We start from the raw sequence: 13,997 nt of genomic DNA, 5'->3' as shown, positions 1-13,997 counted from the left end.
TATTTATTTTTTTTGAGGTGGATTCTCTCTCTGTCATCCAGGTTGGAGTGCAGTGGTGAGATCTCAGCTCACTGCACCCTCCACCTCCCAGGTTCAAGTGATCCTCATGCCTCAGCCTCCCAAGTAGCTGGGATTGCAGGTGTGCACCCCCACACTCAGCCAATGTTTTTGTATTTTTATTAGAGACTGGGTTTCACCATGTTGGCCAGGTTGGCCTCAAGCTCCTGGCCTCAACTGATCCATTCACCTAGGCCCTGCAACATGCTGGGATTACAGGTATGTGTCACCATGCCTGGCCAAGACTGCACAGTGTTTTAAAAGTTAGGCATTGGCTGGGCGTAGCGGCTCACACCTGGAATGCCAAGACTTTGGGAGGCCAAGGTGGGTGGATCCCTCGAGCTCAGAAGTTTGAGGCCAGCCTGGGCAACATGGTGAGACTCCCATCTTTATTTTTATATTTTACTTTTTAAAATTATTTTTAAAAGTTAGGCATAAAAATCTTTATTTCCAGCTTCCTTTGAATCAGAATCTGGTCATATTAGGCCAAAGACAATTGGTGGGGGCTGAGCAACACTTTACATGGGCTGTGCATCCCCCAGTTAGGGGGTTCCCATATTCCCTGTTCTTCATACTCAGCCTATCTCACTCCTTTGCCTTACTGGCCATGCCTTTATGGACATTTCCATTTTAAATCTTCCCATGCCACTTCCTGCCTTCCCATGCCCCTCTGGTCAGGCTGTTTGGTGCCCATAGGTAAAGGGGGTTGGAACAAAAGTGTGATCTCCTTCGCTCACCTCCGTAATTTTTCCAGGGTCCCGTTCCTGTCTTGACTGCCTGTGAACCCAAGATTCTCCTTGTTACCAATTTCAGGCCTCTGGATCCTGGGGGGAGGGGGAGGGGAAGGCTGGGATTGGATCCTGACCGTCAATAGGGGAGACACATATTCTCATTGGCTCCTCATGCTTCCTGGTAGAAAGTGCAGGTGGGACAGGGCTGGGCCTGCGGCAGGAGGGACGACCACCACAGCACATGTGTGTGCAGTCTCAGCATCCCCCAGCAGCCAGGATCACTGCCCTCCCCATCACCTGTCATAAAGTCCAAGCTGGCCACACCCTCTCGTGGCCCTTGTCATGAAGGGCTAATCTGAGGACTATAGCAGAGTCTTAGGAGGAGCATTTGGGGATTCGCTATGGCCAGAAATCTCTCCTTACCCTGTCTGTTTTTTGGAGAGACTGACCTCACCAGTTCAGCCTGAGAGGCTCATTCCCCATGTAACCAGCACAAGCAGAATTACCCTATTTGGCAGGCTTGGTGTGAGATCTTAAAGCAAGCTAAAAGAGCTATTCAAGGTGCTTGATGCTTTGGGAAAATTAATTGCCCAAGAAGTTCTTTTTGCCCAATGGTAAAGTCCAATGAGGGAGGACTACATGAAGAGCAGAACCCAGGAGGGCTTCTCTCACACTACAAGGGGCATGGGAGTCACCTGGGCATCTTGTTAGAATGCAAACTCTGGCTCAGTGGGGCCAGGAGGGGCCTGAGGTTCAGCATTTCTAGCAAGCTTCCAGGGGATGCCAATGCTGATGCTCCCGTGGCACCACCTTGAGTAGCAAGACTGGTCTAGAGCCAGTGTTCTCAAGCTATCTGTCGCGAAGGACTTCTAACAAGATGTCCAATTCTGAGATGGACCAATAATTTCATTTAAAAAAAATACACCAGAAATGCTATGCAAAATGAAATAAAAAGACATATAAATCCCAGCACTTTGGGAGGCTGAGGCAGCCAGATCACCTGAGGTCAGGAGTTCAAGACCAGCCTGGCCAACACAGTGAAACCCTGTGTCTACTAAACATACAAAAATTAGCTGGGCATGGTAGCAGCTACCTGTAGTCCCAGCTACTTGGGAGGCTGAGGCAGGAGAATTGCTTGAACCTGGGAGGCAGAGGTTGTAGTGAGCTGAGGCCATACCACTGCACTCTAGTTTGGGTGACAGACTAAGACTCTGTTTCACAAAAAAAAAAAAAAAAAAAAAAAAAAAAAAAAAAAAAGCATATTAAGTATCAGCCTTAAGTTTCTTTCTTTCTTTCTTTTTTTTTCTTGTTTGTTTTTTTGGTTTTGTTTTGTTTTGTTTCTTGAGACAGAGTCTTGCTCTTGCCCTGGCTGGAGTGCAGTAGCATGATCTCATCTCACTGCAACCTTTGCCTCCTGGGTTCAAGCAATTTTTCTGCCTCAGCCTCCTGAGTAGCTGGGAATACAGGCACCTGCCACCACACTTAGCTAGTTTTTGTATTTTTAGTAGAGACAGGGTTTCACCATGTTGGCCAGGCTGGTCTCAAACTCCTGACCTCATGATCCTCCCACCTCGGCCTCCCAAAGTGCTGGGATTACAGGCATGAGCCACCACACCCAGCCAAGTTTTATTAGTATTATTATTATCAACTTCAACAGACGTAAAAGGACTCCATTCAATTGCTATAAATATTTACTCTCGGTTGTTGTGACTTGTCTCGTTGGGATTGGTACAAACCATTCACTGCCCAGCACTGGACCACTGAGTCTACCCTGCCCTGGAGGACCCTCAGTAGAGCTGGGGCAATAGAGCTGGGGAGACCCTCAGGCCCAGCACCCTACGGGGATCTGATAGAGAGAGGGGACAATGACTGGCTTCCCATTTCAGGCAGAAACCACTGTCTACGTTATTGTGAGATGTAAGTTGGATAACAGGGTGGCGACGGAGGCAGAGTTTTCTCCTGAGGATTCTCCCTCTGTGAGGATGGAAGCCAAGCTGGAGAATGAGTACACCGTTTCCGTGAAAGCTCCCAGTAAGTAGTCCCCTGTGAATGTGATGATGTAGGGCTTCATTGCTTATTTGCTATGCTGTCACCAGTGCCAGGTATTATCATTTTAAATGTGTTTGCTAATTTGATACTTTTTGGAGAGTAGTCCATTGTTTTCATATGCACTTCTTTGATTATTAGTGTGGGTGAATATTTTTCCATGGTCTCTGTTGTCGCATTTCCTCTTTTGTGAATCTCTGTGGTTGGTGTTATTTTTAATTTTCTCTTTCCCCCTCAAAACCCCTTCCTGTGGTATAGCATCCCGCCCCAGGGACAGCACGTCGTCATGACAGCAGCTCATGACTTGCAGTGAACCAATTCAGCCCGCCCAGTGTGGCAGAGACACAGTTTCACCTCCCATGATTTTCCTTCCTTCTGTGACCACTGGCTTTTGTGTAAAGTGCCTTAAACCCGAATTTTCTTCCTGTTCACTGAGGTACGGGGCCTACACTAGTGAGTAAACAGATGGAAATTTTTGAATATTAGGTTGCAGACCCAATGAGGATAATTGCTGTGGCCCACAGCCCTGCCATGTGCTGGTTTACTCACCTGCTACCTCCACCTGTTCCCTCACCCCGCCCCAGCTCACCTCCACTTGTTCCCTCATCCCCCGCAGCTCACCTCCACCTGTTCCCTCATCCCCCGCAGCTCACCTCCACCCATTCCCTCACTCCCACCCCAGCTCACCTCCACCCTTTTCCTCATCCCTCCCAGCTCGCCTCCACCCTTTCACTCACTCACACCCCAGCTCACCTCCACCCTTTCCCTCACTCCCACCCCAGCTCACCTCCACCTGTTCCCTCACTGCAGCCTCTGCTCACTTCCAAGATCTTTCTTCCAGGCCCCAGTTAGTGTCCTTGCCACTCAGGTGGAGTGTGTATATCCACAGCCACTTTTCCCTGGATGCTTTTTTTTCCTGGGAATTTTGATAGTATCTTTTCTTCTGTTCAGACCTTTCATCTGGGAATGTTTCCCTGAAGATATATTCTGGGGACTTAGTGGTGTGTGAAACCGTTATCAGCTATTATACTGACATGGAAGAAATTGGGAATTTATTGTCCAACGCTGCAAATCCTGTGGAATTCATGTGTCAGGTAAGGATATTGCAAGGAAACCTGAGCTTTCTGGGCATGTAATTTCTGCTCAAGGCTTATCAGTATTGAACCTGTGGGATGGGAGAGAACTGGATTTCACATCTGACCATCTTCACTTTTGTATTCAGGCCTTTAAAATTGTGCCCTACAACACAGAGACCCTTGATAAACTGCTAACCGAATCCCTGAAGAACAATATCCCTGCAAGTGGACTGCACCTCTTTGGAATCAACCAGCTGGAAGAGGAAGATATGATGACAAGTAAGTCGATGGTCAAACCTCAGGAAATCAACATCCTGTCAACATATGCGTTTACTTTCTGCTGGGACTCTTCTGGGTCCCTTCTCTATAACCTCTCCTTTGATAAGGACTCATTCTTCACTGGGTAGCCTCATTCTTCTAAATTACAAAACTGAATACTTTACCCCCTTCTCAAAACACATGTGGTGGCTTTCGGAGGAGTAGGCAATGAGTGATTTTAAATCAGTTTGGTGTAAGCCAGTGGAGCTGGTTAATGATTATTCCTCATAGGGATCGTATGAGGAACGGATAATCTATATACTCTGTCAAGGGAGGTTCCCACTTGCCTTCTGGATAAAATCCAAACTGCTTAACCTGTAAACAAGCCCTCATCTCTCTCCACACTCCTTCTTGGTTTTTCTGTGCTTTGCTCTGCAGGAGGTTTGAGCTTTTTTCACCTGTCTCTTGCCACAGACTCATGGAAAGACAGTTCTTCCTCCCTGCCTTGGTTGCTGTTCACCTGGCTAACCTCTCACTTCCTGTAGCAGCTTAGGTAGCAATTCCCCTGGAAGGCCTTCTCCAAACTCCAGTAGGTTCCATTCACCTGCTTTGCACCCCCCGACCACCAGCACGTTGGGTGCCATTGTCCTAGCACTCCTCAGCTGTGTCTGTCTTCTTTGCTAGGCTGTCCGCTCAGTGAGGGCTGGAACTGTTCCTGGGTGGCTGGCTTGCTATAGGCTCTAAAAAAGTACTTGTTGAATGAGGGAGGAGCAGCCTCTTGTGCACATGGGACATGCTGGGAGCTGGGAGAGTCACACCCCTTGCACAGGGATGGTGCTGGGCATTCTGGACAGGTTGCCCATTGTAGTGTCTCTGTGGACACCACCCTTCCTGCATGCCATGGTTGCACTGCACAAATGGGACCCAAGTATCTAGTTACCCTCTGCCTACATTCCATCCCTCTGTAGCCTAAGAGAACCATAAAGATGAGGTTACATGACCTTCAAGGCCTCCTCCTGGGGGATTCTCTTTCGTATTGCCTCTCCCCATTTTCCTACTATGGAATGTTCTTGTGGCACTTTTGTAGTTTGACTATTCTCTATTAAGCTTGGAGCTTAGGGGAAAGTATTTCATAGCCTGACAATCTAGGATCGTGGGAATATTTTCAGACCCTTCATCCCAAGGGTCGTATTTGGAATAGAAGTCTGGGTTTGTCATGTTAAAAAATATACATTTGTATATAAATATTATATATCTATCAAATTGTTGGGCTTAAAAATAAACATTTATGAAAGAAGAGATTTGTCCCCAGCTCCACAGACCCAAGCATGTCCATTTTCTTGGTTGAGTTCAACTTGCTATATTCAGATAACAGTGGGTGGAGGGGTCCATGGGGACCCAACACCTCTCTAGAGTACTTTGCTTCCCACCAATTAGAGTGAACTGATGTCCTGGTGGGGCTTGTGTGCATTAAGACCAATGTTCAGAATCTGTCCTAAATAAGAATCCCACTGAATACCATCATACTAACCCTCCCAGGTCCTTTTGAGATAGTCTGGAAGTCTTTTCTGGTTGAGACCTAAAGGCCGCAGAAAGTCTAAGGAACATACCCAGGATTACTTGGTGTACTTATCATGAAATTAGGAATAAGGGCTAAGAGGATGAGCTTCTTTCTTTTAATCAGCATGAAACAATAGCTTTAAAATACATACTCTGAATTTGGCAGAGAAGTTCAAAACATGATTCCTACTGTACTTTGTGGCTGCTAGTTAAGCCTTTAAAAAAAAGTCAGCACATTTTGAATTGGTACTTTCTCTCAGGATTTTCTAGTCTTGGAGAAGGTGGCAGGGTATTAATTATTAGATTTGCTAATTAATTAAAATGTTAGGGCTGGGCATGGTGGCTCATGCTGTAATCCCAGCACCTTGGGAGGCAGAAGCAGGCAGATCACTTGAGGTCAGGAATATGCGACCAGCATGGATAACATGGTGAAACCCCATCTCTACTCAAAATACAGAAATTAGCTGGGTGTGGTGCATGTCTGTAATCCCAGCTACTCGGGAGGCTGAGGCAGGAGAATCACTTGAACCCAGGAGGCAGAGGTTGCAGTGAGCCAAGATCGCACCACTGCACCCCAGCCTGGGCAACAGAGCGAGACTCCATCTCAAAAAAATAGAATTATTTCCTCTGCACCTGAGGATATGATCTTCAGTGGTGTCCTGAAGGAGGCTGTTAGATGTTAGGTCAATCAAGCAGTGAGTAATGGCTGGGTGCCTACAGTCGCCATGCTAGTCTTGGCAGCTTCATCTCCATGAAAAGGGTACCCTGTGCCTTTATTTTTATCTGTCAATTCAGTTTTCCTTGACGATTTTCAGATCAGAGGAATGAAGAGCTGCCCACCTTGTTGCATTTTGCTGCGAAGTATGGACTGAAGAACCTCACTGCCTTGTTGCTCACCTGCCCGGGAGCTCTGCAGGCATACAGCGTGGCCAACAAGCACGGCCACTACCCCAACACCATCGCTGAGAAACACGGCTTCAGAGACCTGCGGCAGTTCATCGACGAGTATGTGGTAAGGTCAAGGCAGGAGGGGCCCAGGCGTGGAAATGCACTCTGTGGTTGTAGGGCTGCCTTTCCACCTAAAATACCCACAGATTTTATCTCTAGCATGTCCTCATGTGCCTCTTCTGGGTGTGGGTAGTATGTGTGGGCTTAAGAAATGAGCCCTAGAGTCACATGGACCTGGGTCCGAATTCCTGTACCAACACTTGTTGGTCTTGTGACACTGGGCAAGTCACATATCCTCTCTCAGTGTCCTAATATGCAGAAGGAAGATAATCATAGTTCAGTCATTGAGTTCTTTTGAAGGTAAAAGGGAATCATTTCTATAAAGCACTGAGGTTCACCTTCAAAGAATTTGCAGAAACATTTCTAGAGTTAATCTGCTGAAGGTAGAGGCTGACCACCCCATCCCCCCTCCCCACCTACATCCAAGGGCACCTTGCTGGGATGCTCCCAGCTGCCTCAGGTGAACCTATAGGCCTATAGGCCCAGGTGAACTGTGTTAGACTTGATCCTTCTTTAGCAGAGACCACAAAAAGCTGTGCACCTGGAAAGGCATCAGGCAGCAACTCTGAGGCCCATCTCCCGCTGACAGCCTTGCTCTCTCTTTCTAACCCCCTGCCTGGGTCCCATCTTAAGACAGGCAGGTACACCAGTTTTATCTGATCATCTGGTTTGGGGCCCTCAGCTCCTCCTTGAACGCTGACTTCTGGGTCATTCTTTGAGGCTGATTGCACCCCATGTCACATCTTATCCCATGCCCCAGGATTGCCTCTGATGCCCGAGAAGCAGCTGCTCTTCCTGATCCCAATCCTTCCTGGTTTTCCTCCTTCTTCACAGACTCTCATAGGGTACCTGAGAATAGCTCAGCCTCTCACATGGGGCTGTGACCTCACAGGGAGCAATAAAAACAAACCTCTCTCGACCTCCAGACAGGAAGGAGCTTGACATGTCCCCAGAAACTTAACTCCCTGCTCTGTGTTGGAAAATCTACAAGACAGTGATTCAGGGAGGCACACAGAGGGGACTTCCCAGTGTTTACAGATGTATCAGTGTTTTGAATAGAATGGCGTGAGTCCTTGTTTTGGGCATTATTGACATAAATGAGGCTAAAAGGTGCTCTCAGTCTGGGTGTATTTACTCAGCTTTTTCTTGAAGTCACAAATGTACCAAATGTAGCATTTCATTTCCATGCCAATCGTTTTTAAGAATCCACTGTGTTCATAGTAGTAACTAGTATTTGTTGAATGTATTTGATTTGAGAATGTATTATCTCATTTAATCCCCACCACAATCCTTTGACGTTGACAGTATTGCAAGCCTTACTTTACAAAAGTGGAAAGGGCTTAGAAAAAGTCATTGTGCTTAGGGCTATAAACTATTAAGGGCAGAGACAGGATTTGCACCAAGTTTGATGCTAAAGCCCAGGCTTGTTATCCTGTTATATTTAACTGGGATGATTAAAGATGCACTTTCAGTGTGCACTGAAGTTAATCTGGGTCATATCATCTTTGCTTTCTCACTGTGGTCACCTTCAACGGATGCAGCTTCAACATTGTGACCTAAAGATTGTCCCTTGGTGTTGCTTATGGCCTTTTAGAACTATTCCCATTTCCTTTTTTCATCACATCAAAACCAAAGGCCAGATCTTGAATTTACAACATTTCGAAGCTGTCATTTGGTTTACTGGGTCTTGTGAGAAAACTAACCAAGTGTCAATAATAGATTAGCTATCGGCTGGGTACAGTGGCTCATGCCTGTAATCCCAGCACTTTGGGAGGCTGAGGCAGGCAGATCACAAGGTCAGGAGATCAAGACCATTCTGGCCATGGTGAAACCCTGTCTCGACTAAAATACAAAAAATTAGCCAGGCATAGTGGCGCACACCTGTAATCCCCGCTACTTGGGAGGCTGAGGCAGGGGAATTGCTTGAACCCAGGAGACGGAGGTTACAGTGATCTGAGATCATGCCACTGCACTCCAGCCTGATGGCAGAGCAAGATCTCATCTCAAAAAAAAAAAAGATTAGCTATCTTAGGGTAGTGGTGGTGAAAATGAAGTTTTTTGTGGGTTGATGCTGAAATAAGGATTGTGAAACACCGACATTTCTTACCAGGAAAAGTTGTGCAGGGGTTTCAGAGAAGTTACCTCTCTGGCTTCACAATCACCTGGAGGGGCAGGATGGTGAGGGGGGATGGGAGAGAAACCTTTGTGATGTCAGGACACTTCATCCCAGATCATCTCTCCTTTTGGGCACATAGGACATAAAACCAAGGCCAGAACCCCTGGAAACGCAGGGTTCCTGACAGTTTGGAGGAGCCTGTGGAAGGAACAGGGCATATTGTGCCAAGCTGTGGAGTGACCTCTGCCTACACACAGTATGAGAACACCTTAGCTGCATTCCTGTTCGGCTCATTTGAATTTCTCTGTGGCTAGTCAGTAAAGGTCACACCGTCTTATGTCATTTTTTTCCCCTTTTGAGGAACCACTAGGGTGTAGAAAGATCAAAAATCAGGATTGCTTGTGCTCGCTTCGGCAGCACATATACTAAAACTGGAACAATACAGAGAAGAGTAGCATGGCCCCTGTGCAAGGATGACACGCAAATTTGTGACGCGTTCCACATTTTTACAGGGAGGGGGGCATCACACACTGGGGTCTGTTGGGAAATAGGGGAGGGACAGCGAGGGGTGGGGAGTTGGGGAGAGATAGCATGGAGAGAAATGCCAGATATAGGTGATGGGGAGGAAGGCAGTAAATCACACTGCCATGTGTGTACCTATGCAACAATCTTGCATGTTCTTTACAGGTACCCCAAAACCTAAAATGCAATTAAAAAAAAATTAGGATTGCAAGCCCTTGAGTAAGATACTAGATTTTTGTGAGCTTTGTTTTTCTCGTCTGTAAACTAGGGAATTATACCTTTCTCAAGCAGTAGCAGAATGAATTACAGGAGATAGGGGATAGGCAAGTACCTAGCATCGTACTTGACCTTAAATAGGTGCTCATGGGAAAGTAACTTTTTTTGTTGTTTTTAGGCAGAGTCTTGCTCTATTGCCCAGGCTGGAGTGCACTGGCGCAATCTTGGCTCACTGCAACCTCCGCCTCCTGGATTCAAGCAATTCTCATGCCTCAGCCTCCCGAGTAGCTAGGATAACAAGCATGCTCCACCACACCCCACTAATTTTTGTATTTTTAGTAGAGATGAGGTTTTGCCATGTTGGTCAGGCTGGTCTCGAACTCCTAACCTCAGGTGATCCACTTGCCTTGGCCTCCTAAAGTCCTGGATTACAGGTGTGAGCCACCATGCCTGGCCATAGGAAGTAATTTTTAATTTGTATCCTCTGGTCGCTGGACATTCAGCGAGTATCTCTTGAGTGCCTAACTGTGCCTAGTGTTTTAGGAAGATACAAAGATTAAAACAAAATACAGGAAAGAAACTAAAAAAGATGGGAAGCCTGGCCTCAAGGAGCATTCAGTTGGGTGGGAAAATACAGATACACAGAAACAATTGCAATCCTGACTCACGGGAACCTTTGCTGGCCACAGTGCTGTCAGGGGCCAAGTTCCACACAGAAAGCCAGGCTGCCTCAGTCCCTGGGCCTTGCCTTCTCTTTCAGGAAACGGTGGACATGCTCAAGAGTCACATTAAAGAAGAGCTGATGCAAGGGGAGGAGGCTGACACTGTGTACGAGTCCATGGCCCACCTTTCCACAGACCTGCTCATGAAATGCTCGCTCAACCCCGGCTGTGACGAGGATCTCTATGAGTCCATGGCTGCCTTCGTCCCAGCTGCCACTGAAGATCTCTGTAAGTAGCACAACCCAGTTCTGCTTCCACCTTTCTGCTGAGAAACAGCTTTTTCATTCCGGTTGACGACGGCTGGGGGAGTCCCTGCTTCCCCTCACTCCACCCCAGGGAGATGAAAGTCCTGTTTTACGCAAAGCTAGGGCTGGAGTCATGTATGGTGGCAAGCAGAATCCTTCTTCAAACTTCCTCTGCTGTGACTGCTGGGAGAGTTTAAGCACATATCTGGAAGTCAGAATGGATGAAGTCATTGCCTTGTGATCTGAGAAGCCAAATCAGTGGCTCTCAGCCCTGCCAGGCTCCGTGGGTCCTTTTCATAACAAACATTTTGTAATATTACCCCTTTCCTACTCTGACACGAGGTTTACATATTATATAACCTACCTACGTATAAAATTCTCAGAAATCAAATATACTGCCCTAATTGAAATAGGAAAGAAGAGGACATGCTCAGGCATGCCTGCACCAGAAGTCATGACAAATAGTCAGATGGAGAGACACTTAGAATCACTGGCAGCATTATGGCTTCAAACGTTGACTGACACATGTCTGTGGTCTTGATGGCTCAAATGATGGGAGCAGTGTTGTCACTGGCACCCAGATTTTCCTAGATGGTGAACCACTCTTTATGATTTCCTTTCTATTTTCACAGTAATTGAATTTCAAAAAAAATTAAGTTTTGCAAAAATAAGATGTGTTTATATGTGAAACAGTTTAGGTTCTAGGCTCAGAAAATAATAGGCAGATTTTCAGGGGGGAGGGGTAATGTGATTTTATTGGGCTAATATATAGTAAACTGATTTTCAAAATATTATTCTCCAGGATCACGATTTTTCTTTTAAACTGTTTAACAAACTTTGTCCATTTTTTATTATCTTGTTTGTTCCACTGCAAAAGCAGTACGTTTTTACAAAAATGAATGAGCAGAACAGGCTCCCTCCAGTGCCTAAACTTGAAACAAAATAGGAATATACAACTGAGTGGAGAGAAGCCTATGTGACTTGTGACTCCCAACCAATATGGCATTAATAATAATTAGTAATAAAATAATAGGTATATGTGTCCATATTTTTGCTAGTATCTGCTGACATTAAATTTAAAAATACACACATACATGTACATATACACAGATATGTAGAAGTATGCACGTAGGTATAAATATGCATCGTACTCACTTTTTAAAACTTATATATATGTCTAGGGGACTATTTGAAGTCACGAGGGACACGAAACATTTCTTCATTGTGCAGGGGTGTCCCACACATAGCAGGGTGTCTAGGGTCCTTCCCCCTTCTACTAAATGCCATTTCCTTGGTGACCACCCAAAACACCCTCATAGACTTCCCAAATGCCCCCGGGGGCAGTGCCACCACCCTTGAGAACCACGGATCTAGGTACTACTGGATCTGATCTCCATGCACATGCTGGAGTTGAAGCAGGAGACACACAGCAGGCCCTCTTAAGAGGCTTATTCATGTGTCACCATCATTCTCTATGAAATGCTAAGCATGCAGAGTCACCACTGTAGACTTAGCCCTCCTTCCCTCTGGATTTCATCAATAGAGTCAAGAAAGGGAAGTATCCACCAAGGTATCAGCATCATGGATGGGGGAATTTCTGGAATGGGCTAGATTGAGTATTACCAGCCTTCAGTCTGAAAAGAAGATGTAGGGCCCTGGGCCCACAGGAAGGTGGGCCTGCCTTTCCCATCCATGAACTCATGGAAGAGCAGGTACCAAGAGGGTGCCTTGGAGAGAAGGCACAGGTTGGTCAGAGGGCCAGAGGCAGTCTCTGATGCCAGCAGGGCTTTGACACTGACCCCAGCACCTACAGGATGTGGTCCAGCGGTTGTCAGGTGTTTGCCACTCAGACTGCTGCTCCTTCAGGAGAAATAGCAGTAAAAGCTCCCCTCCAGCACCTAACTGGGAGAGCTGGAAGTGCTGGTGGAAGCTCTTCACGAATGAGCTGTGCCTTGGCATGGATGTGAGGAGAGAAAGCATCCTCCCTATCATTAATACCCTTGATCTTACTGAAGTCCAAAACTACCCTACGAGGATGCTTTTATTACCTGGGCTTTACAGATGGGGAAACGGAGGCACAGAGAGGTTGAACATTCCCAGTGTCACAGTCAGTGATAGAGCCCAGATTTGAATCCAGATTTCTGTCATTAGGACTATATTCTGTATACTATGTCAGAAATTGTTATCCAACACCATGCATTTTAGCTGTGGTTCCTTTTGGAAAAACCATCTGGCCTCTACAGCCACGCTTCCCCTAGCTGCAGCTCTAGATACTGGATAACAAAACAGCCTCTGGCGCCCCCTAGCCTTGCCCATCATCCTTCTACCCATATACGCAATAAGCATTTCTGGAGCATCAAGTACATTTCAGCTACTGATCTCTCCTGGGTATTGGAGAGCCAGGTGGGGAATTGGGTAGGACCCAGTCCTTTCCACCGTGGAACAGGGACTCACTCACAAAAGAACACTTGGAGAACCACCAGTACCCACTTGAATCTGGAGACTGCATCATCCTTTCTGCCCCGTGTCTTTGCTAGGAAACTGCTGGACAATTAGAGAATGCCCTATTTTATTGGCAGTTTAGCACTAACAGAGCCTTAGCACTTATTGGCCCCCTTGGATGTTCTAACACATGCCATGTCCCACCACAGCACTGGAAACCTTCAGGGAGTGCCAAAGGTATCTCTCCCATTATTCCTGGTGTGCTGGGCCCCTCCCAGCAGGATCAATGAGGTTTACCAGGGCTTCCCAAGGCAGCTGTGTGCTGTGGAGCTAGCCTGGTTTGTAGCCAACTGCAACTTGTAGAGTCACCCGGGCCAGGGGGCTTCTGGATGCTGTGGAGCTGGAAGGGGGCTGCCAGCGGGGGGCAGGCTGTCAAATTTGGCTTCTTTTTGCATGAGAAAAGGAAACTCACCATATTTTTCTTTTCTTTTTTTTTTTTTTTTTTTTTTTGAGACAGGGTCTGGCTCTATTGCTCAGGCTGGAGTGCGGTGGTAGAATCTTGGCTCCCAATAACAGCCACCTTCCTGGCTCAAGCCTTCCTCCCACCTAAGCCTCCCAGTTACTGGGACTACAGCTGTGAACCACCATGCCCAGCTAAAATTTGTATTTTTCATATAGACGGGATTTTGTGATGTTGCCCAGGCTGGTCTTGAACTTGTGAGCTCAAGCAATCCATCTTCCTTGGCCTCCCAAAGTGCTGGGATTACAGGCGTAAGCCACGATGCCTGGCCCACATTTTTATTTCCCCAATTATATGAACTCTGAATTTTCTGACTCTAGACATGGTTTGGTTTGTGTTTTTGTCTCTGTGGCTAAGTATAACCTTGAGAATGATCGCTTACCTCCTGGCTCAGAAGCAGCAGCAACTTGGACCTGGGGAGGAATCATTTATTTTACTAACCGTGGCTCTGTAGGTGAGAAGGCAGCTTAATTCATAA

At 46.6% G+C, this 13,997-nt stretch overlaps 1 protein-coding gene and 1 non-coding gene across 2 annotated transcripts in view; both read left to right on the top strand.

Annotated features, from left to right (window-relative positions):
- PIK3AP1 (phosphoinositide-3-kinase adaptor protein 1) overlaps positions 1 to 13,997 on the top strand; it is a 129,930-nt gene that overhangs the window by 68,176 nt on the left and 47,757 nt on the right. Inside the window, 5 exon segments of the mRNA XM_032281153.1 lie at positions 2,675 to 2,819; positions 3,786 to 3,928; positions 4,057 to 4,189; positions 6,544 to 6,740; positions 10,351 to 10,540. Of these exon segments, the coding sequence (XP_032137044.1) occupies positions 2,675 to 2,819; positions 3,786 to 3,928; positions 4,057 to 4,189; positions 6,544 to 6,740; positions 10,351 to 10,540 (808 nt within the window).
- On the top strand, positions 9,254 to 9,360 carry LOC116554229. Its single transcript, XR_004270113.1, has one exon. It is a non-coding gene; the product is annotated as a U6 spliceosomal RNA (small nuclear RNA).

Source organism: Sapajus apella, unplaced genomic scaffold (genome assembly GCF_009761245.1).
Source record: "Sapajus apella isolate SASKATOON/1434 unplaced genomic scaffold, GSC_monkey_1.0 scaffold13, whole genome shotgun sequence".
In the NCBI taxonomy this organism is placed as follows: domain Eukaryota; kingdom Metazoa; phylum Chordata; class Mammalia; order Primates; family Cebidae; genus Sapajus; species Sapajus apella.
Note: the sequence above shows the minus strand (reverse complement) of the source record. Positions and strands in the feature narration are given on the sequence as shown.